The sequence below is a fragment of the Aspergillus novofumigatus genome, assembly GCF_002847465.1.
Source record: "Aspergillus novofumigatus IBT 16806 chromosome Unknown P174scaffold_8, whole genome shotgun sequence".
NCBI classification, from domain to species: domain Eukaryota; kingdom Fungi; phylum Ascomycota; class Eurotiomycetes; order Eurotiales; family Aspergillaceae; genus Aspergillus; species Aspergillus novofumigatus.
Window position 1 is genome coordinate 1,389,114 of NW_020194281.1, and position 20,659 is coordinate 1,409,772.

Sequence of the window (20,659 nt, forward strand, 5' to 3'; positions counted from 1 at the left end):
AAGCAAGTCTGCGATCCCAGTGATCAATGGCACACGATAGGAAGCCTGCAATGAGTTTGTCATGTCGCCATGCAGAGAACTATTTTCGGAGTGATCAACAGCTTGATGATTAGTACGACTTGGATGGCTTAAGCGAGTATTGTGTGGAGAATTGCAGTAGCTTTCGGCCTGAAGTTGAGCTTTCTCTCGACTCACGCCGTTTTGGGCAACGGGGAAATCGCGGGGAATTTCCACCCCTGCAAGGCCCGCTGCAGATGCCGCAATACCGTTGGACCGATAATAGGAGCTAGTATCAAGAAAACGCCATAAGGACACAGCGATAGATGGGGATAGATCACCCGGCTGCTTCGGTTAGGCCGTCGGGGAAACAGTTGGCAAGCCTCCTAGAGCCTAGGCGGTCGCGTTCCCTGTTTTGTGAAGGACTGCATCCCCTTTGTACCCTGACGCAAAATTGAAAAGTTTGAATATTCAGCCAATAAAGTAGTCCTTTTGGGTGGTGCATCATATTTGCATGGTCAACTGATGATTGAGCCTTAGCGTTACATCGAAGTCCCTTGCCTAAGATCGGACTGCTGGTCTTCAATGAGCAAGATACAATACCATACTATCGCTATCGGATTTGGTCCTCATTGGAAAAAGTGTGATGCCTGAACGATTGTTCTGCAGAAGACCAGATTTGTTGTAAACAGTAGCCTCGTCGGTCGCGCAGAGCTGGACCTCTGGAAGGACCACATGTTCCTTGGCCTGGTAGATCGTCTGATAAAGATAGACATCCAAGCGGAATCGGCAGCGAATATACTCCGTAGCATATCCAGCGAGTTCAAGTCGAGCGACGCCCGTTCAAAAGGCGAAACGGAGCGCATCAACTGGGAAACGATGAAGTATTGGCTGGAACCAGACTCCGACCGCCAGGGCGGTGGGCTGAGAAATGCCGGCAAAATGCAACAAGTTTTCGATGGCGTCAAGCAAGGGATGGCCCCGACACTTCTTGAATCTCCAGGGGAGATTTCAGTTGTATTATGTGTTGATTCCTGGAGATGTCTTTGTTGATGCAAAAGACGTACATTTTCCGTGGGGTCATCGGGGCGAGCCATCTGCTGAAGCGAAACCGCCTTATAACCGGAACTACACACACAAGTCGCTTGGGGCGCACATCGAATCGTCCATGCCTCGCTCGACGGACGCTGACTACGAATATTGAGGTGAGTACTGACTGGGAATGTATGATTGGCTGCTCTAATAGAATTCTGATAGTCTCCCACCGCTGGGCAGGACACGCAACAGACTACTACCTCCATCGAGGATATCCTTCTAAAAACCGAGTTCGAGGAGGACAAAGACATTCGGAATTATCTGCGCAAATGGCAGGAGACGCACCCGAACATCTTGGACCCGGTCCGAGGGCCCGGGACGGCAAGCACATTAGATCCATCGGCTCCTTGGGTGGGAAACATGCTGAACGATAGCAAGGAGGCGTTTGATGCCGGTAGTGATGTTTTACGCGAGGCCGATGAGGGGAGCTTGGAATTCCACAATATCGGGGACGAAGGAGAGGGAGTAGATGAATTCCTCCAGCCAGGGGACTTGGTGGCTCTTTCTACGTAAGTAATGTAGAAGTTTCTCCTTCCTTAGTACTTGGATTCGCTAACTCTTGCTCCTCTCGAAGTGTCGACGGCATTTTAAGTTTTGCAATCTACGTCCGATCCGTTCATAAGCAGCAACAGTTCTATACAGAGCGAGGGAAATGGCGAATTGCTCACAGCAAAGATCTGGACTATGTCGTGAAGGGATTCGCTCCTCCAGAATTGGTCGCCCCCCTTCTGCCACATTTTCCGGACACAATGGCTCGAATGAGCTTTGAAATGCAGTCAGCCATTGAAGGTGGAGTGCCGAGACCCGTTGGTGCCCCCCTATTGCAAATGATCAGTGACTTCGAAGCAAAGATCCAGGATTTCTACCGAGAACATGCGCATATCCTTGATAACATGCATGAAATTGTCGCAGACGAGGCAGAGAAGCTGGAATACACACTGGAAGAACTGGCATGTAAAGCCTTAGGCATAGAGGAGGAGGCCTTGGACGATACGATCTTATTTGCTGTGCATCAGACTATCCGCCTGAACTCATTCATTATTGAGAATGACCGAAGTTCGCTGTTCACGAATCATTACCTGGTGCAACCGAAACGAGTTGCCAGACTCTTCGATACTGTGACCAAATGGGTACATGAACATCAGGAATACCTCATCCGGTCTGCGACAGGCAGGGTAATAGGAGAGGAGAAGTCCAATATGAAGGACCATCCTCTCCAACAATTCCTGCAAAAAGCCCAGCGTCTCATACGGGTGAGCAGGAAAGTGCGGTCGCCGACGATCATGGCGAGCGTTGGTCCGACGGCACACCGGTTCGCACCAGGACAGGATGGAAAGCCCATGGTGTATCGCGAAATGCTCACCGAGAAGTTCAATGACAACGATCGAATGATCATAGAATATCTGTTGCTCTGGTGCATACCTCCTAGGAGAATGAACTCTGGGCCATTGAGGTCGGCTGGTTCCCACATCATGCGTGCTACTGGAATGTATACCACGCTCGAGCTGAACGCAGCGACCGTCAAGCTCTTCTTACAGGAATTAGGGGTGTTATCTCCTTGGGAAAATTTGCGATTACTCGACCAGAGTTTAGCACTTCCTGGACACGGTATCTCGCGCACGTCAGACGCTATGTGGGAGGATGTCAAGCAAGTGTGCGAGAAGCTCAAATCAGAAGGGCTATCGGATAAAATGGAGAGCCTGCGGACTGACTTTGGCAATCTGCCAGTCTACTGCGTGGACAATCCTGACGCGCAAGAGATTGATGATGGAGTGTCCTTGGAGCCTATTCCAAGCTCGAATGACTCTTTCTGGATACATATTCACATCGCCAATCCCTCCGCATTTGTCGAACCTGACAGCTCCATCATGGAATACGCCGCCGTGCGTAATCAGACCCTCTACGTTCCCGAGCGCACATACCCGATGCTGCCCAGCTCATTGACACAGAGCCATTTCAGTTTGGCTCCTGGTCGCCCTACACTCACATTCAGTGCCAAAATGAATTTGCAGGGTGAAGTTCTGGAAACGAAAATTGCCAATGGCATTGTCAGAAACGTAGTCTATATCACGCATGACAAGCTGCGTAGTCTTTTTGAATCCACCACTGGATCTTCGGATACCCTGACAGTGGGAGGCACTATTACGCAGCCGCATTCTCGGGAAGAGTTACAGAGCTCGCTAGCACCAGAAGACGAGCGCACTTTCCATACCTTGCGTAAACTGATGCTTGCATTCCGTGAATACCGGCTCAAAAACGGGGCCATGGAGTGGCCGTCGCCTGCTGACAATTCAGTCTCTGTCTTTGCAGGAACGGCGCCCATGAAACCCTACACCATGGATATCACCGAAGGCCGCTACTACTTGGGCGATCCAATCATCCAGTTGCGCCTGCAGGATATTGACCCCCACGAAGTACCTGACCTCACAAAGCGAAATCTCATCTCGACCTTGATGAATTTCGCTTGCTGGATCTCTGCGAAATGGTGCGCAGAGCGCAACATCCCAGCAGTCTACGACGGAACATGTTATCATCCTGAATACCCGAGATTAACGAACGAAAACATGGCCGAATACGGCGGAGAAGGGTGGCTGCACTTCACAGCCCCCAAGGGTATCTCCTCATCGACGCCCATCCCACATGTCCCCCTCGGCCTGGACGCCTACATCAAATCCACAAGCCCACTTCGGCGATACATCGACCTCCTCGCACACTACCAGATCGAAGCCGCGCTGCGCTTCGAGCACGAACACGGGCGTCCCCTAGACGCCACGAAGGATACCTCCGTTCTCCCCTTCTCCAAGGATTATGTCGACAAGTATATCTCCAGATCACGCTGGAAACGCAACCGCATCAGGGACTGCGACTCCGCGTCCAAGCAGTTCTGGTCGTGCATGCTCCTCTTCCGCGCATTCTACTTTGCTGAATGCGCATTGCCCGAGACGTTCCCATGCCTCCTCCACAAGCCCTACAGCAGTACCTCCATGGCAGGAACTGAGTTCGGCGAAGGATACGCGGGCGTCATCACGTCTCTAGGAGTCCGCTGTCAGATCCTTACCCACAACGTACCGGACGCCAACATCCTCAGCGTCGTTGAAGCTAAGATTACCTCGGTTGATTTGGCTCGCATGCTTGTTGTCATGGAGGCCACGCGAGTGGTCAAGCATTTTGAGCGGGTTGGTGAGTGGCGTTAGCTCTTTACTTCTTCTCGAAGTCGGAGAGTTAAGGGGAATTGTATTTTGTAAAATTTCTTTTGTAGATACCTCGCCTCTTTTGGACGACGCAAGGCGTCAGGTTCGTTATAGAACTGTGGTTTATATGTATCATATAGCGATCTTGAAGAATATAGAGAGCTTCCGCTCTGAAGCTCCTCACCAAGAATATCTCCTACGTCTGAGTGTTTGCATACCTACAATAACCCAACTTGCTAGAATCTTATCGCATTGAGTTATGTTCATCTCCATGTACAGGCTTTTAGAGAACGATATGTACAAATTGACAGTCGAAACGACTATATACAACCAGCAGTACCTAAGGAGGATACGTACTACCAATATCCCCCCACCTGATCTTCGAAAAAGTCACCGCCGTATTGGGGTAGTTGGCCTGTATGAAAGCAGGATCTCCCTCGGTGCTACTGCACGGCCCGGCACCGTCACTATCAAGCCAATGCATCCACAGGCCCGGATCATCCCAGATACTGAACACAAGCACCATGCCCCTACCCAGCGCCTCGCCCATACGCTGTAACCCACCCAGCGCCTCGAACGAGCTCGACCACGAGCAGAAGGCCTCCGTCATCGCGACAGCCGTATTCCCGATGACCCTGCCATCCTGCACGTACAGCCGGCGGATCTCGGCTAGCGTGCTGTTATCGGCCGTCACGAACTGCGTGACGACGGTTATCGGTCTGCTGGTGTCGACGGTGAGGCCGTAGCCGTAGTAACCCTTTGCACCGAGCTCGTAGGGGTTGTAGGTGCAGCCGTACCCGTCGCAGATGGAGTAGCATTCGGCGCCGGTGCACGCGTACAGCCCGGCCGTGTTGCACGGGTGCGGGGAGAAGATTGTAGAGCGGGAATTGGCCTCCCAGAGGTCCATCTCCTGGCAGCAGGCACCTGCGCCGGCGGTGTTGGCCTCGCCATTGATCCAGGGGCCCGGGTTGAAGCACTGCGCGTCGCAGTAGCCTGTGCCGTAGGTTGCGCCGGCGGGGTTGAGGGCGCTGCGGCCGCCAGAGGCGTCCATCTCGGAGAGGTAAAGGGCGCCGTTTATGCCGCAGGGGAGCTTGGAGGCGTCGACATCGAAGGTGAACTCTTGGTTGAGGAGCTGCAGCTTGCTGTAGTTGATGCCGTCCTCGGCGAGGAGGTACACACGCGGCCTCAGCGTCGTTATCTGGCCGTTTTGCATTTGGTATTGGCGGAGCGTCATGGCGTCGCCTGAGGTCTGCACGCCGAAGCTGCCGTAGTCGGTGATGCCTTCGACTACGCAGTTCTGGCTGCAGGTCACTGCGTCCGGGCAGAGAGACGGGTCAAGGCCGCTGCTAGTGGTGCATGATGTTTGGGCTCCGTTTTGGTGTATCCAGTGTGCGTTGATGTCAAGCACCACTGAGGTGCTTTGTGCAACGCAGCCACCCTGAGAACTGCATCTGTATGTTGTGAGCTGCGGGTGGTTCTCGGCGATGGACCCGATCTGCTGCGCAGTCACAAGGCGAAGGAGTACCAGCGCGGTGCTTGTCAGTGTTTGAACCATTGTTACAATTGCATCAAACAAGGATGACGTGCTCAGTCAGAGGACAAATCTTTGTCTGCTCATAGGTACTGCTCGCAGGTTATATAATGGCACTTCGAGGAAACGTAGCACACCAGAAGAGTATGGGCCCACGGTTTGTTCTTTGGTATATCCCCTTTGAATCCGGAATATGCCTGGCCATGCTGCTGCGGGATAGAGATCCGAAATATGACGGTATTGCATCATGCACATGCTACTCCGGTTATTTCACGGGGTCGAATTCAGTATGGGATCAGCATAAGGACCGCACATTAGAACGATGCAAAAGAGATCATGCTCAGCAATTAGAGGAGGATTTGCTGAAGGGGACTCGTCCCCCTGTTATCCTTGGCTCCCCACAATCATTGGGGAAGAATCTGGGGAACGAGCGGAGTACCGGTTGAGCTGGTCTGTAAGTCTTATAAGGTGTGCCGTGAGAAATATTCTGCCTGATTGATAGCCTTCACTTCGGAGACTCTCTCTAGATTGCAAAACCTGTGCCCGACTCAGCAGGCGTCTTTCGCCAACTGGCAACAAGCCCGCCCAAGGAGTCGAATTGCTTATTGATAGTCGCGCCATTTCAATACTCTTTTCAATCGAGGACATGCGGATTATTTCCGTCCAGATGCGCTCGATGTATGGTATCTTGTCAAATACCATGTTTCACCTCAAGACCTTTCAAGCGATGAATCGGCGGATATCCGCCCAAGCTTCCTTTCCGTCATTGTAACATCATGATGGTTGTGTATAATCCCAGGTTACTCGGAACGGTCGTTGTCAGAATGTCCGACCATGGTCATGGGCGAATTTACATATTTCGTTGAGCAGCTTACTATACAGGAATGGAGGTACGATCTACAATCCGAAGACCTCCTTGACAAGCGTCTTCTTGTTTACTGCGAGAATCCATAGTTAGTTTGTAGACTCCAAATGATAAGCTCAAAATCACTCACCCTTTCCCATGGCATTTCTCGGAATTGGCCCGTCAAGGATCTTCATCTCTTGGGGCAGCTTGTAGCTCACTAGCCGGTCTTTAAGGGCGCGCCGCATGTCCATGGGACCCCAGGGTTTGCCGTTGCGACCTGTCTTGGCTGCTACTTCGGGGTTCAGGACGACTACCGCAGCGACCTTTTGGCCCCATTGCTCGGATGGAAGACCAACAACGGCGGCTTCGGTAATCTGAGGGCTGAACGAACAAGTTAGTCTGTATGTACGGGCAAGAGGAAATAGGTGAACGTACAGTGAGAGTAACTCCCTCTCAACCTCCAACGCGCTGACTTTCTCTCCACCAGTTTTGATGATGTCGACGCTCAGTCGACCCTGGATGAAGTACATTGGGCCTCTGGCCCATTCACCGCTGGTCCCCTTGCCGGCGTTCTGGACTATTCGGCGGGTAGCAACGTCGCCTGTTTTGAACCACTTGCCTTTCCCATCTTCGCTATCCACGAAAGCCTCTTTTGTGGCCTTCTCATTAGCCCAGTACTCGCGGAAGATCGTCGGCCCACGAAGCTGGATTTCACCTTCCTGCTCACGACCGTTGGCATCGAGCTCCTCTCCAGGCTTGATGACTTCGTTCGTCTCAGTGTCGACCAGCCTAGCCTCGACAGACGGCAGCGGCCAGCCGACACTCCCATCTACACGGTCCGCGAAGTCGAGCCCGCAGCTAATGGCCATACCGACCTCAGTCATTCCAAAGCGCTCAAGGAGGACGTTTCCATTACTGAGATCCTGCCATGCTTGCTTGGTCGGTGTCGGGAGAGCGGCGGAGCCAGAAATGTTCAAGCGGAGATTCTCGGGCGAAATGCCCTTCTTCGCAGCTTCTTGAATTTCGGGACGTAGGCTGGGAAAGCTTAAGAGCAATCGGTTGTAGATAGTCGGCACAGCTGTAAGGAATGTAATCTTACTCTTAGTCGTGCTGTTTGGTAGAAACGGCGCTGCAAGCCTGTTCCATACAGCGTCTGTGTTGAACGGAAACATGAATTCAATGGAAGACCCGGCAAGTATAGGCGTCACAATTGCATTAACAGTTCCATGGATGTGATGCAGCGGAAGAAGATGAAGCAATCGATCTTCAGGTGTATATTTCCACGCCTCTAATAGGGAAGCCGCTTGTGCGGTGAGTGCTGATTGGGGAATGAGCACGCCTTTCTAATTGATGGTCAGTCTAGAAGTTCTTTCATCTCAACAGACTTTAAAGGGAAGGTCACGGAAAGGTCAATGCCTACCGGCCGGTTCGTAGTCCCAGAAGTATAAAGCATCATCCCTCCCAGCGATCTCTCCCCGTCAAGCTCCTCCAAAGAGACCGGGTGCGAGCTAGTCGCACCCGCCTGGATCTTCTCCTTGATATCCAGTACGGGCTCTGTATTCAACCCGGCCTTGAGCAGGTCGTGCGCCTTATCCGCGTACTTCTGAGTAGCGACCAACACCTTGGCCTGGGAGTTGTCGAGGATATACTTGAGTTCGCCGACAGGGAACGCGGGAGAGAGAGGTAGAGCAATCGCATTGCTTGCAAGGATAGAGAGGAGTGTTACTGCAGATCAGGATCAGCTATTAAGCCAGGACACTTGTAGAAGATCCACCGGAGACAGAGTAGAGAAACAGTACCTACGTAATCGTAGCTATTCTCCGCAAGGAATGCAACCCTTTCCCCGGATAGCGAATCCTGTCTTCCCCCGACAGACCCTAGCAGGCGTTCTTTCGCCTGCAGCACGTCCGCGACCAAGTTACCGTACGTGAAGAACCGCGAAGATGCGCTATGAATGACGGCGAGACTTGAGGAGTCATGATCTTTGAGTGCACGAAAGAGAGGAAGGTTCGGTAATGATGACAATAAACGAATCGAAGCTGGCGTAGTCGCGTTCTGAACTCGGCTGTAGAAGGGCTTGCGAGCAAATGCTGCTCCGACGGCCCGAAGAGAGGGAGAGCCACGAGAAAGCAACGACACCAGATTGCGTCCTTGCATGGTGGAATATTATCATTAAGTGTTTTTCATGTACCTCCTCCTCTTGCGGTATCCAAGCGATGTGTAGGTAATTGCGAGATACCAACGCTCAAGAGCAATTGCCGCGTGGGTGGATTGATGTCATGAACGGATGTGCTCCGGAGCTCTGCGGTTTGGCGTCGAAACTGTCATTTACCAGTTAGCACACATAACGCCAGGAACGACAATGTAGGCAATGAAAGACGAGTCCATACATCTCGCAAGGTCCAATTCCTATAAAATCGTTCCGGGAAACTAGTACAACAACAAAGCAGACAATTACATCCGAATCCCACTTCCGCGGACATCGCGGCGCAAACCATCTTCCACAAACGCTATCCCCAAAACAGCATTTTGGCGTCACAGGCCCAGACCGGAGCCGACCATACAATTTACAACCCCGGAGTCAAGCAAGACCATCATCAATCTTCCGCAAGAGAAACCTCTCACTCACCCATCCTCACCTCTCAGACTCCCCAACTAGGGTTACCGTCAATGCTCCCCCTCCGCAGCCGACCAGGCCTGCTCTCCCGCCGTCTTTTCTCCCCACTCAGAACCACCCTCCCATCCAGAATGTCATCCACCTCCGCGACCCCGATGGAGGATACGATCCGCGAGAGGGTACGGAGCACAGAGCACATCGACAATCCTGCATTCTTGAAGACAAACCCCTAACTAACCCGACCCTCGACACAGATAACAGCCGCCTTCTCCCCCTCAACCCTCATAATCCGCAATGACTCGCACCTGCACGCGCACCACGCCCCGATGCAAGGCGTAACTTCGAAAGAGACGCATTTCCAGTATGTCTGCGACGGCACCCGTTGCATTGTTGCGAAAGAAGCGAGGGATGGCGGCGGCTAATGCGTATGTGTACAGTGTCACGATCACATCCTCTGCTTTTCAGTCGAAGATGCAGCCTGCGCGGCATCGGATGGTCTACTCTCTGCTTAAGGATGAGATCAGCCGCGAGGGCGGAATCCATGCTTTGCAGTTGCGGACGAGGACGCCGGAGGAGGAGGAGCGGGAGAAGTCTAGACAGTCGCAGGCGTAGGGCAGTGGTATGCTGCGGTCGAGGTCTGGTGGCTGTTACGGATATTCTGGGTTGATAGACCCGAATCGGTGACTGGGTAAGGTTCTCTGTATATATCTATACTTTCGTAATGAATTAGAGTTCGATTATTACATAGATTCTAGGACCAACGGCAGTAAAACGAGGAGAAAATCTAATATGTACATGTACGACAGCATCATGCGTATCCTAGTCAAGAGCAGCGACGGACCATCAAGTCGCATATCATCGGACACGAAGCAGATATACACGACCCGGAGATACAAAAAGCGCAAGGGGGCGGGGGAGCCAAGGTGATATGGAGAAGGAACTCGCAAGCTGCCGTGCTTTTTCAAAACAAGGAGACAAATATCAGACAGGATTAAAACAGAGGAGAATGCGACTGAGTGGTATAAGAAAGTACACTAGGAAATCTCGAGGGGAAAAATGAACGGTCTTTGTGCAGCTCGGATGGATGAGTGAAGCGGAACAGGCATCGGATTATTGATGCCACGCCAAATTTATCGACTGTCGCTTCCGCATTGCATGGACCATGTATAGCGAAAGGATAGCGCAGATGGCGAGATAAGGGGATATCGAGAAGCCTGATGTAGCGACGCAGATTTCCGAGCGCGGAGTGGATCATAAGCAGCCGACAAACGTATTCTGCAAGCCATTTGATGCAAGCATCTTTCAAGCATGGCCATTTTACGCTTTGTTGGCCTGGGTGACACCAACAGCGACACCGACAACGATGGCAATGATCAGAACTAGGGTAACAGTAAGTCAGCTGGATGCTTTTACACTGAGGCCAAAGATGATACGTACTGACGATGAGCAGCGCATACCACTTCCACTTTCTGGCGTTGCGCGCGCTCTTGATGGCATGATCAATCTGGGTGTTCGCATTCTGGACATTGTCGACAACATCTTCGGCGCCTTGGTTGATCTGCTCAACAGCAGCATCTTGCTGATGCACCAGCTCTGCAACTTCCTGGTACAAACGGCCCAGCTCAATCATGTCCTGTTCGATCTTTCGAATAGCGGCGGACCGCTCCAAAGCAGCTTGTCTGGCGTCATTGGCCTGTCTGGTTCTGCTACCGGTAACCTATCACAAGCAAATCAGCACTTGTCCTAGATATTGGGGATGAGCCATTCTCTCGTACCTGGAAGCTCTGCTCTTGGCCCATCAGAACATTGTCAATACCCTGTTCGATTTCCTCGGGAGAAGCCTCTGGGTTTGCGATCTCGTATCGTCGGCGCACCTGCTCGCGCAACCGCTTCTGGAAATCCGACTGGGCTCTCTGGTACTGCTCAATCTCCCGACGCAAGTTCCGGCTGGTGACATCGATCTGAGTCTGAACACGGGTGTCTCCAGAGCCAGGTGTCTGCTTGACCTTTTTGAGGAGGTCCCGGAGGTAACGGAAACCGTTGTTGATCTCGTCTTCGATGTAATCGAGTGTCTGACGGGAGGCCTGATCTTCCTTTCCGGTACTCGAGTCAAGCAAAGCGTTCTGTGCGGCGGCGAGCTGGCTCTCTCTCTTGGCGCGCAGATCGGCAATACCATCGTTGATTTCTTTGCATTTGTTCAGCAAAGCGGTCGGGCCGGATGGCTGCTGCTGCTGGCCACCCATAGCGGACATTTCTGTAGGAGACAACGCGAATTAGAGACATGCGCTCGACCCGAGGCCATGAGGAGTCCTACCATAGCTACCATTACCCTGCTCCATGTTGTTGGCTTGCTGGTAGGGGCCTGGCCGTAGCCTTGTTGTTGGCCGCCGTAGGCATTGTTTTGCTGCTGGCCACCATAAGGGTTGTACTGGCCGTAGCCACCCTGAGAGTTGTTGTTGTAGTCCGCGTACTTTCAAAATAGCGAAGAAAGTCAGCATAAGAGTTTTGCGCTTGGGGCATTCGCCAGGGAAAGGGGTAGCCATTCAGAGCATACACTCATGATGTAATTATGTCAGAATTTACTATATGCAAGCACAGAGTTGAATAAATAAGCTGCCTTTTCTCGCTTGAACCCGATATGGGTTGTATTATGATCCGGTCGCTGTTCTTCGTCTCCTCTGGTGCAAGGGCGACTGCGGTTCCGGAATTCAGGAGGTTGTCCAAATGCGCGAGGGACAAGAGCTTAACCCGAATTCGCCGACAGTCACTAAAGCAGCGTACAGTAACGGAGCGAAGAGAAAGAATTAAAGAATGGAAAATGAGGATGACAAAAGAGAAGTGGGAGGGGTGAATATGTCGAAGGCAAAAAAATGAACGATTGAAGAAAGGGACGAAATGACACAGTGAGACACGCGGCTGAGGCGGACAGTCGCGGGCGGAAAGGCAAGCAGAAGCGCTCTCTCAATTCCCAAAGGTGCCAAGGGTTGGCTCTGATTTCCTTCGGAGCTGACAGTAGGCAAAGTTCTGGACCCGCAGGACGGCAATAATAGATAGGTATTAAAGGAAGAAAAGTTATGACGATCAGGCGCTTATGGGTACTACAGAAGCTCGATTGACAACTATTCATAGAAAACAGTGATGAGGGCGGTTGAGAATGAGATTATTACTGCTACTGTGCTCGTTCACTTTCCCTCGTTCTTGAATATCGTTTGTGGGAATGTGGCTGATACTGGAAGCTAGCTTCGTAACTACTTTTGATTTGTTTTGAAATTCATTGATGGTGATGAATGATAATAATCATATAGGGGCTGCTGGCTGGTGCACAGACCAAAGTGGGTGATCGTCAAGTCCCCTTTTCTCCCTGGCTCACGGTTTGAGAGACCAAATCAATAGTTGTGAAACATCACGGTCGGAAGCTAGTGGTGATGGGTAGACAGGCCATGGTTTCACCTTTTGACGAGCTTGATAGAGGGGTCTACCTGCGCATATCTGTCTATTTACTTGAAGCTATTCAACTACCTACCCTCCGGTCCTCCTTCTCTTCTTAGAGAATTATGGTTGCCTGCTCAGGCATTGACCCTCTCGTTTCTCGTCTCAGGCTGTGCAATATGCTGGTGACATTTCCCGCGCATCCGAATATTACCTACCATTTCCGGCATGTCCACGGTGTAGGAGAGCCGGTTCGTTGGGATCCTTGATAATGGTACGGATTGCGCTTCAATTCCACCGAAAAGTATCGACTACGGAGGCGTTGAGTCTGCACGTCATCGTTATGCATACATTTGGTCAACAGCACCATCAGAGGTTCAGCAATTGTTTCCAGAAAACTGGCTACGTTGGTGGTTCCGCTTTTATTATTACCTGGACACAGGCGCCTAAGGTAGGTCGTATCTACCGACCAATAGTCCTTGCTGGTTCTATCGTTCGATATCAAGGAAAATAAGCTATGAGATAGACGGATATTCTGGTGCAATTCATTTGGTAAGAATAGCTCGATCTATCCCCAGCATCCCACACAAGTCCCTTGCACCGTTGCACGCCGTTACCCCACAGCAAAATAGCTCAAATATGCGGGTACAAAACATCAAAAAAATTGCGTATTGCCAGTTCAATTATGTTTTGACTATCCGGGTTCTTCTCTCCTATCATTTCGCCAGATCATATGCAACCTGCATGTCTTTTGTCGTGGCAAGTATTAGGCCCACCTATTGGCAACATGTGGGCTCAGTCTCCAAAACACAAAATACTCACAAATGAATGGCCATTGACTTACGATTCTGCCTGGGTCAGCTTATAATTAGCAACGATCGCCAGTTGTCAAAATGGCTTAGCACGCAGCCTCAATGCTGTGGCTTGTATCCCAGCTTGACTAAGCTGATCATGGTTCCTTCCTGAATCATGAGGCATGGAGAACAATGTACTATATTGAGGTCTTTGTGAAATACAAAACCACGCTAATTCTTCAATCTTGGAGCCCATTAAAGACATCATAGAAGTTGTTATCCAATGCCAAATCTATGGCTCCTCTGCCAGAACTGTCCCTCGCTTGCGCATTGATATAATCGTTTACTTCAAAAAGCAGCTTCTCTGCCTCCAAATGTCCACTCTCTGCGGCATTGTGTAGGGGAGTCCTTCCCTTATGATCCACCTCCCCTTCGAGACGAACAAGGGTTCCTCCTCGTCCTCCAATTCCCACACCGACACAAAACACGTTGGGAAAATGTATATTTTTGATCTCCCGGCGACGGGGCCCTCCAATCGTCAACTTGTTCTCCTTAGGCTCGTCCATATCGTCCGTATAAACGCAGTGCTTTAGAAGAAAGGACGGAAGGTCGAGCTGACTTCCCCGGTATTGTATCTTGTTCTTTGCTCTGCAGGAGACTCAATATTCTTGTTCCATGCCTCATTCTCATGGATCTCACCTGCTTCGCCCAATTCCCTCCACAAGTTGGGCGTCGGAGGAAAGACCTGTTCTGGATTAGGCAGCGTTTGAGTGTGCAGATGTCACCATTTGTTGCAGCAACGTGGATTGCGTTCTTTCCTGGGCAGTCGGTCCCGTTGATAACGCCTGCGAGACGCTTCATTCCCGCTGTATGAAGCCCCTAGAGTGAGCGAACGGGACGATGGTAGTGCGCTCGGCTTCTTCGTCGGACATTTCCGCGAGCCACTTGATTCCCAAGCCGTAAAGTATATCGGCAACGATTACAGAATTTCCCTGCTCACAGGCTATCATCAGAAGAGTGCGTCCCTGATTGTCAGCAAGTGTCATGTCTGCACCGTGCTCAACGAGAACCTGGAACATCTCTTCCTGCTCCAGACCGCACTTGATGTTCCGCCTTCTCTCTCTGGTCACAAACTTACACACCGCATGCCTCGAGCACCACAATATTGGCCGTCATCCGCGTCATCTTGTGCATCCCTTTGACTGCGTGAGATCATGTCCTCCTCTGACTTACTTGAGCAAAGGAGTTGGAGTGGCGTCTGTCCTTTCCCGTCTTTCACGTTCGCGTCGGCTTTGTGTTCGAGGAGCAAGTAGACAAGCCCGATTACCCGTCTCAACAGCGCGATGCAACGGCACTCTTTTGTCGTTCCCCGACGGATTGACATCCAAAACTCGGCTCGCTAGGAGCTTCCTCATATTGCCACGATGCTCCCAGCCCATGAGCTGCACATATCCGATACAGTAGTGTATCAGAACCAATGGCCACTGAAACAGGACTGCGCCTGACCGCATTTTTCAGGCTTGCCTTGGTCTATAGGCGCTTAGCTGAAACCATTCGTCGAGCAAAAGGTCATGGCTTCACCTTCGTGTCCCGAAGTGCCGATGGCTGGAGGACTCCCTTTCTAAGAAGCAAGTAGATTCAGCCACAGTATCCAGGGCTGCTTACTATCAGCCAAGCTCATCATAGCCTCCTTTCAATTACGCGGCAGGTATGATAAAGCCTGTGGGGTACCTGGCTCATCGAGAGCCTGACAATGGTCTTTGGCAGACAAGATCACTTATCATGGCGTCCGATAACCTGCTGTCCTCATTGTCGGCATACGTCACTATTGTGGCCGTTCCGATTGCGCTAGCGACCAGCCTTCACGGAGCGCAGCTCGAGCATGCTCACTTCCACCTTCCGACAAGTCCGAAGAGTCTTACAACCGTCAGAAGGGACCTGTGGAAGGAGTCTCTGACTGAATTTGAAAGATGGTCCGCTGCACACCTCCGTGTGGACGCCGAACGGTTACCAGATCTCCCATACGAAAGGGGCGCGGTGCTGGGAAAGCGCTCTTACTACCGTCGTGAGCAATTGGAGTGCATCTTCCTACGCTTTCTACGTAGTAAGAAACCCGAATGTCTGCCCCTATCCAAGGAGTTCCTTCACATTGATCTCCGAGTCAGCCTGCCGTTCTTCTTCATGGCCGTCCTCAAAAGAGGCCGCGGCAAACAGAATATCGGACCGGACCACGAACATCCAATATAAGCGGTGCCGTTCTCGAGGTGCAAATCATCAAGCCAGATATTGTGATCTTGCATCTTGAAGGAGCCATCCAAAAAACTTTCACGAAGGAGTACGTCCAAGGCCTTTTGGGAGGATACCAACCTCTGCTCGTAGACCCACAGAACGCGAGTGCCTTCAAGTCTGGTGACGAGGCTCGTGGCGGATGGGTCGTCGTGCTGGACCTTGAATCGAACCACGACCCAGAGGACGTAATCTTGCCGGTGTGCTCTGACTGCGTGACGTATCACAGCGACCGACGCGGGCGTGTCTTTGGCGCTCGATGGACCGCGTACGACTTATCCTCGAGAGCATTCGGGTCAAGGCATTCAAGGATGACGCGGTAGCATACGATAATCAGCGTCATCAATGCACTTGAATCCATCCCCAAGTATGAGACGGAGAGTGGAGTGGAACATGGTTTCGATAAAGCGACATTGCTGAATCTTCTGTCCGTACAAGATAAGAACCGGCTCATTGCACATTTCAACGGACCACCACGCATTGAAGGTGATGAAGAAGAACAACAGCGGTTCCGCGCTGAGTGGCAGCCATTGCTGCGCTATGTTTGGTCGCTGCAGTGAGGGGATCGGTCAGATGCATTGCGTACTTTAAGAATCCAGGGCGTGAGCTGGAGAGCATTCTCCCAATGTAAGTCCTGAAGTCAGAGGCTTTACGCTCCAGGTTATTAGCTTGGTCCGAGATGAACTATCTTAATTGACAAGAGGTGTTAAAAGGTGAAGTCATTGAATATCGTCTGCTGATGAGTTTTGACGATAGCAAGCTCAGAACCTTTGACTTGTTCTCAATGTCGGCTAGAACTAAACTAAACGAGACCTTTCCCGAACCTCCATCTAGTGCTGGACCATCCCAGCTGTGTTGGAAATTGTAGGATTCTTGCAGCTGTGTCCAATCTCGGACGTCCATCAAGAGCAACCGAAGATAGGTGTACTCGACAAACTGTCAAAAATGCGTCTCTTCGGACACCATCAGCGTAGACTAGCCTAACCTTTACGTGTTTGAGTAAACTCAATAGCTTGACTCCAGCGCCAGGCGATTGATTCTTGTCGCAAGAAAGTCGTTGTACCTGGATGCTCTGTGCTCCGTGGGACTCCATATTTCCATCTACTAGTACGGAGCACCCATACTTAAGTCCGAAGTGGAGTCAGACACCAGACTGCATATCAGCAATGCAGAGTTACACACTGAACACCCGCAGCGCAAAGGCATCCGTCCTTCCAATAAAGTAGCAATTCACAACCTACTCGAACTTCAAAGCAATTATCCCCCGGCAAAATATGCAACCTCATTACTGAGTACACCCACAAACTACTTCCTCATGATTATTTCATTTCCATCAGTCCCATCAAATCAACGGCAATCGGCAATCCAGCCACCATATTTGATTTTTTTCTGCACACTCCAATGCAGCCCTCGACCCACGGGCCGCCCCGACCAAAAACCCCCTAACCAGAACGGGCCTCGACCTCCGAAACCCCCGATCCACCGAGTCCCACCGACCCAGACCCTGCGCCAAGCTAAGCTTAATCAGTCAAGGCATGAGTCGCCTTTGTTCCGTAGCCATTCCACGAAAGGATTAATTTCTGAGAGTGTGGGATGGTCTAGCTGTACTTAGGCTGAATAATCATTAATAATTCCTAGGTACGGAGTAGAGTGTTACTAGTAGAGAGACAGGGGGTCCACACCGTGCCATGTCCTGGTTTCATTTCACTTTCTTCTGAGTTAAGGGAGGTACGAGTACGGAGCGGAGGACTTATCAGTGGACCCAGAGTCTGATTTGTTATTGTTTTCTGTCATACTTATTTTGTTGACCGACTGTAATAACGGTCTCTTGTGGGCCAACTCTCCTCGGTGTGAATGTCGTGGTCGCGTGCTTGCTTGCCATGTGGGATTGGAGTGTAGTACAATAGGATGCAAGAATGCGGAGAGCTACTTATCATCACAAAATACGAGGAAGACGTCATCAGAACGTGTCTCATTTATTTACATCTATCTCATCGCTAAGATCTGCTCAGCAGGTGCTGTTACGCGTGCCCGCGCGAGTCACAAAATAGACCTCGTCCTGCGGTTATCCGAACATTAAGAGAAACATTACTATACAGTAGAGAAATGAAAAGGGGAATCAAAGACATAGACCTAACCCGGTCTAGTTCTTCTCCTCGTGCACGCGGGGAGGAGGAACATCCGGGTCGTCGGCATCGAGCTTGTTCATGTCGTCCTCTTGGGCGTTGAGGTGGTGGAACACGAACCAGAAGATGATACCGACCAAGAACGAAGCGCAGGCCAGACCGACGAACATCCACATGATGGCGGGGTCGAAGGCGGCGGGAGTCAAGGCCTCGGCCAGTGCGGAACCGAAGGCATTGGTGAGCAGATACATGGACTGCACGAACGACTTCATCGAAGGAGGAGCCTTGGTGTAGGCGTACTCCAGACCGGACACGGAGGCGAAAATCTCCGAGATACCGATGAACATGTAGGCAGGGGTCTGGATGGCAATGTGGACGCGGTTGCCTTGAGCAGTGCCATCGATTTTAGAGGCGTCGCAGAGAGGCTGGTCGTAGCAAGGGCCGGCAGAGTAGATGAGGTGCTGCACAATAGCGGCGTACATCATGGCAAGAGAGGCAACGACGAAACCCAGGGAGATACGAGTGATGGGACGGAAGCGGATGTGCAACCGGCGCATCAGAGGATAGACCAGGGTCTCCAGGATGGGAATGAAGACAATGATCGAGATGGGATCAAAGTTCTGCATCAGATCGTTGGGAATACCGTGGCCCTGCATCTGCGCGGCCTGGGTGACGAAGTTACCCGAGAACTGGCCATAGACAACCCAGTAGATGGGGAAGAAGCAGAAGACACGGCAAGCAACCAGAGCACGCTTGAGCTCATCAATGAAGTGGTCGTCCCAAGGCAGGTTGGGTCTGTTGCCACCATTGGCAGCCTGCCAGCTGGGCTTGGCGGCATCCATTTTGCGGTTGGCGATCATAATTCCGATAGCCTTGAAGGCGTCGGTAATGATAGAGCCCTGAGGGGGTCGAACAACGTAGTACTTGCGTCCAACAATGAGCACCAGGGTACCACAGGCGAACATGCACAGACAGAGCAGGTATCCGGACCAGAAGCCAATGTCCCGCTCCATGTAAGGAGTAGCCAGCAGAGACAGAGAGCCAAGGTTGATGCAACCGTAGAAGATCATGTAGATACGCTGGATGGTCAGGGCAGGATCAATGATGACCCGCTCACCCTTCTTGGTAGTCGAGACAGCCATCTTCTTGCGCTTGTACTGATCGGCAATCAGGGGCGCAACGTTACTCTTGATGCCACCTGTTCCCAGACCGATGACCAGAATGGCGACAATGAAACCGCCAAGACCAGCACCGTGCTCGAGAGCAGTAGGGATCGAAGTGCAGACCAGGATCAGGAGACCGACCAGGTACACGCCGCAGAAGAGCACAATTGTCTTGTATTTTCCGAGGTACTGATCAGCAATAATGGCACCAAGAATAGGAGTGACTAGATCCAATTATGTCAGTAAATTCGTCGCTGTTTGAAGTTCGGGTATGACATGTCTCACCGTAGCACCAGAACTGGAAGAAAGTAGTCAGACCGGTGGCACCCTGGTGACCCAGACCGAGAGCACCGCGACCCTTGCTACCGTCCAGAGGGTTGTTCACATAATTCTGGAACAGACCTGACATGCCGTAGTAGGTGAAACGCTCGCACAACTCGACAATAGCCACAAGCCAGGCGGAGACGGGCAAGTTTTCGGCGATATGACGGAGGTTCTTGGCCTCCTCCGCAGTAGGCTCCTCGCCATCGGGGGTTTCTAAGGGAGCCTTTTCCACGGCATACGGGTCCTTCTCGTTCAGAGCAACCTCGGAGACGACATTGTCCTGCAGGTGAGGTCTATTGAAGACAAGCGGAGTCAGAAAATTTGCACATGTGACGGCGGGAAAGATATGGTGAAAAGGTGTAGGAGTGCCAGCAAGACTTACTGAGTAGCCTCAACCTCGTGATCTCTGGTAGACATTTTGCAAAGAGAAACCAAGCAAGGACTGCCGGAGCCGTGTGGTGAGGGAAGGAGTTGAAAGGCTTGTTGTGTCCTCACGAGTATCGAGCGAGGAGGAAGCAGAGGAGGGGAGGAGACCGACCTTATACTCGCGCTGGAGGGAGGGAAATGAGGGCCAATGCGGGACCGGTCTTATCTCTGATTCATTCAATCAGACGAGCCGCGAACCTTCAATTGCGCGATCGGCGGAGACTTCAAAAATCTCCCCGTCGCTTGTGTGTCTGAGAACCTGTGGACGCTGGACACCGGAAACTGGAACAGTGTGGCAGGCGAAATCTGAGAAAGGAAAGGCCGAAATGGTCTTGGCGGGCCGGCCAATGTAACCTCATAATCCAGTGAAGACATGACAAGCAGTGTCAAGCATCAGCCGAGCAAAGGCCAATTCGCCGTTTGATTGGCTGCGGGAGCTGGGCGTCGCTCTGATCTTTTCTCGAAGGTCGGTGGCACAAGTGGATTCACCCAATCAGCTTGCTCATCCGGTCGGAGCTTACCGATGGAACCACACGAAATCTTTGTTCGCCCTCGTGGCTATATTGCCCACTGTGCAAGTTGCTCGCAGCCGTACATCCGTTATCAGCAGTCAAGAAATATCCGCAAGCAAAAAGTTTTCACACAAGAGCCAAAATAAAAAAGGAAAAGAAATGGAAAAAACAAGGTTTTCTTCATGGTAAATCCAATTCATGGTTCTGCATGTATTTTTTGCTCTCCTTTTTTTTTTTCTAAAACCTTTGAATAAGGTACATCACCAGCTTGGAGTTCAAAAACCCGGATATCACTGTTCCGCAGAAACTGGCCTCGGTTGT

At 51.4% G+C, this 20,659-nt stretch overlaps 9 protein-coding genes across 9 annotated transcripts; 4 read left to right on the forward strand and 5 right to left on the reverse strand.

Moving 5' to 3' along the window:
* Window positions 1-756: 756 nt before the first annotated feature.
* On the forward strand, window positions 757-4,463 carry P174DRAFT_413206 (exoribonuclease II). Its single transcript, XM_024824337.1, has 3 exons — window positions 757-1,202; window positions 1,255-1,601; window positions 1,667-4,463. Exons 1-3 carry the CDS (start codon window positions 1,038-1,040, stop codon window positions 4,284-4,286), a joined length of 3,132 nt encoding a protein of 1,043 aa, XP_024678967.1. The 5' UTR covers window positions 757-1,037; the 3' UTR covers window positions 4,287-4,463.
* An 88-nt stretch (window positions 4,464-4,551) lies between these two features.
* P174DRAFT_445304 (glycoside hydrolase family 7 protein) lies at window positions 4,552-6,214 on the reverse strand. Its single transcript, XM_024828300.1, has one exon. It carries the CDS (start codon window positions 5,836-5,838, stop codon window positions 4,624-4,626), a length of 1,215 nt encoding a protein of 404 aa, XP_024678968.1. The 5' UTR covers window positions 5,839-6,214; the 3' UTR covers window positions 4,552-4,623.
* An 87-nt stretch (window positions 6,215-6,301) lies between these two features.
* On the reverse strand, window positions 6,302-9,096 carry P174DRAFT_395911 (acyl-CoA synthetase). Its single transcript, XM_024823708.1, has 6 exons — window positions 9,052-9,096; window positions 8,461-8,982; window positions 8,082-8,386; window positions 7,097-8,004; window positions 6,810-7,042; window positions 6,302-6,752 (listed from the first exon to the last, which is right to left on the reverse strand). Exons 2-6 carry the CDS (start codon window positions 8,816-8,818, stop codon window positions 6,712-6,714), a joined length of 1,845 nt encoding a protein of 614 aa, XP_024678969.1. The 5' UTR covers window positions 8,819-8,982; window positions 9,052-9,096; the 3' UTR covers window positions 6,302-6,711.
* Window positions 9,097-9,241: 145 nt separating this feature from the next.
* P174DRAFT_445306 (BolA family protein) lies at window positions 9,242-10,021 on the forward strand. The gene is made up of 3 exons (XM_024828301.1): window positions 9,242-9,457; window positions 9,533-9,639; window positions 9,716-10,021. The coding sequence occupies exons 1-3, from the start codon at window positions 9,332-9,334 to the stop codon at window positions 9,888-9,890; spliced, it is 408 nt and encodes a 135-aa protein (XP_024678970.1). The 5' UTR covers window positions 9,242-9,331; the 3' UTR covers window positions 9,891-10,021.
* Window positions 10,022-10,203: 182 nt separating this feature from the next.
* P174DRAFT_296302 (syntaxin) lies at window positions 10,204-11,889 on the reverse strand. Its single transcript, XM_024821608.1, has 4 exons — window positions 11,833-11,889; window positions 11,054-11,748; window positions 10,716-10,995; window positions 10,204-10,657 (listed from the first exon to the last, which is right to left on the reverse strand). The coding sequence occupies exons 2-4, from the start codon at window positions 11,528-11,530 to the stop codon at window positions 10,596-10,598; spliced, it is 819 nt and encodes a 272-aa protein (XP_024678971.1). The 5' UTR covers window positions 11,531-11,748; window positions 11,833-11,889; the 3' UTR covers window positions 10,204-10,595.
* Window positions 11,890-13,740: 1,851 nt separating this feature from the next.
* Window positions 13,741-14,067, reverse strand: P174DRAFT_434760 (uncharacterized protein; the record flags this gene model as incomplete). Its single annotated transcript, XM_024825893.1, has 1 exon — window positions 13,741-14,067. One exon carries the CDS (start codon window positions 14,065-14,067, stop codon window positions 13,741-13,743), a length of 327 nt encoding a protein of 108 aa, XP_024678972.1.
* Window positions 14,068-14,306: 239 nt separating this feature from the next.
* Window positions 14,307-15,088, forward strand: P174DRAFT_296277 (uncharacterized protein). Its single transcript, XM_024821607.1, has one exon. The coding sequence runs from the start codon at window positions 14,546-14,548 to the stop codon at window positions 14,963-14,965; it is 420 nt and encodes a 139-aa protein (XP_024678973.1). The 5' UTR covers window positions 14,307-14,545; the 3' UTR covers window positions 14,966-15,088.
* A 195-nt stretch (window positions 15,089-15,283) lies between these two features.
* On the forward strand, window positions 15,284-16,418 carry P174DRAFT_515491 (uncharacterized protein; the record flags this gene model as incomplete). The annotated part of the gene is made up of 6 exons (XM_024832190.1): window positions 15,284-15,566; window positions 15,607-15,661; window positions 15,702-15,933; window positions 16,017-16,106; window positions 16,231-16,329; window positions 16,380-16,418. 6 exons carry the CDS (start codon window positions 15,284-15,286, stop codon window positions 16,416-16,418), a joined length of 798 nt encoding a protein of 265 aa, XP_024678974.1.
* Window positions 16,419-17,748: 1,330 nt separating this feature from the next.
* P174DRAFT_445309 (peptide MFS transporter) lies at window positions 17,749-20,065 on the reverse strand. Its single transcript, XM_024828302.1, has 3 exons — window positions 19,783-20,065; window positions 19,362-19,693; window positions 17,749-19,300 (listed from the first exon to the last, which is right to left on the reverse strand). Exons 1-3 carry the CDS (start codon window positions 19,815-19,817, stop codon window positions 17,931-17,933), a joined length of 1,737 nt encoding a protein of 578 aa, XP_024678975.1. The 5' UTR covers window positions 19,818-20,065; the 3' UTR covers window positions 17,749-17,930.
* Window positions 20,066-20,659: the final 594 nt, after the last annotated feature.

What these genes read in the sequence shown, in the direction of transcription:
- P174DRAFT_413206 (XM_024824337.1), top strand. Translation starts at nt 1,038, where the DNA reads ATGTCTTTGTTGATGCAAAAGACGTACATTTTCCGTGGGGTCATCGGG. An exon ending in CGCTGACTACGAATATTGAG is followed by an intron (nt 1,203 to 1,254) that starts GTGAGTACTGAC and finishes GAATTCTGATAG; the next exon opens with TCTCCCACCGCTGGGCAGGA. An exon ending in GACTTGGTGGCTCTTTCTAC is followed by an intron (nt 1,602 to 1,666) that starts GTAAGTAATGTA and finishes CTCCTCTCGAAG; the next exon opens with TGTCGACGGCATTTTAAGTT.
- P174DRAFT_445304 (XM_024828300.1), bottom strand. Translation starts at nt 5,838, where the DNA reads ATGGTTCAAACACTGACAAGCACCGCGCTGGTACTCCTTCGCCTTGTG.
- P174DRAFT_395911 (XM_024823708.1), bottom strand. Translation starts at nt 8,818, where the DNA reads ATGCAAGGACGCAATCTGGTGTCGTTGCTTTCTCGTGGCTCTCCCTCT. An exon ending in GAATAGCTACGATTACGTAG is followed by an intron (nt 8,387 to 8,460) that starts GTACTGTTTCTC and finishes CCTGATCTGCAG; the next exon opens with TAACACTCCTCTCTATCCTT. An exon ending in GAGAAATGCCATGGGAAAGG is followed by an intron (nt 6,753 to 6,809) that starts GTGAGTGATTTT and finishes GGATTCTCGCAG; the next exon opens with TAAACAAGAAGACGCTTGTC.
- P174DRAFT_445306 (XM_024828301.1), top strand. Translation starts at nt 9,332, where the DNA reads ATGCTCCCCCTCCGCAGCCGACCAGGCCTGCTCTCCCGCCGTCTTTTC. An exon ending in AGGATACGATCCGCGAGAGG is followed by an intron (nt 9,458 to 9,532) that starts GTACGGAGCACA and finishes CCCTCGACACAG; the next exon opens with ATAACAGCCGCCTTCTCCCC. An exon ending in TCGAAAGAGACGCATTTCCA is followed by an intron (nt 9,640 to 9,715) that starts GTATGTCTGCGA and finishes GTATGTGTACAG; the next exon opens with TGTCACGATCACATCCTCTG.
- P174DRAFT_296302 (XM_024821608.1), bottom strand. Translation starts at nt 11,530, where the DNA reads ATGTCCGCTATGGGTGGCCAGCAGCAGCAGCCATCCGGCCCGACCGCT. An exon ending in GCCAAGAGCAGAGCTTCCAG is followed by an intron (nt 10,996 to 11,053) that starts GTACGAGAGAAT and finishes TGCTTGTGATAG; the next exon opens with GTTACCGGTAGCAGAACCAG. An exon ending in GTATGCGCTGCTCATCGTCA is followed by an intron (nt 10,658 to 10,715) that starts GTACGTATCATC and finishes CTGTTACCCTAG; the next exon opens with TTCTGATCATTGCCATCGTT.
- P174DRAFT_296277 (XM_024821607.1), top strand. Translation starts at nt 14,546, where the DNA reads ATGTCTGCACCGTGCTCAACGAGAACCTGGAACATCTCTTCCTGCTCC.
- P174DRAFT_445309 (XM_024828302.1), bottom strand. Translation starts at nt 19,817, where the DNA reads ATGTCTACCAGAGATCACGAGGTTGAGGCTACTCA. An exon ending in CACGAGGTTGAGGCTACTCA is followed by an intron (nt 19,694 to 19,782) that starts GTAAGTCTTGCT and finishes TGTCTTCAATAG; the next exon opens with ACCTCACCTGCAGGACAATG. An exon ending in CTTCCAGTTCTGGTGCTACG is followed by an intron (nt 19,301 to 19,361) that starts GTGAGACATGTC and finishes AATTGGATCTAG; the next exon opens with TCACTCCTATTCTTGGTGCC.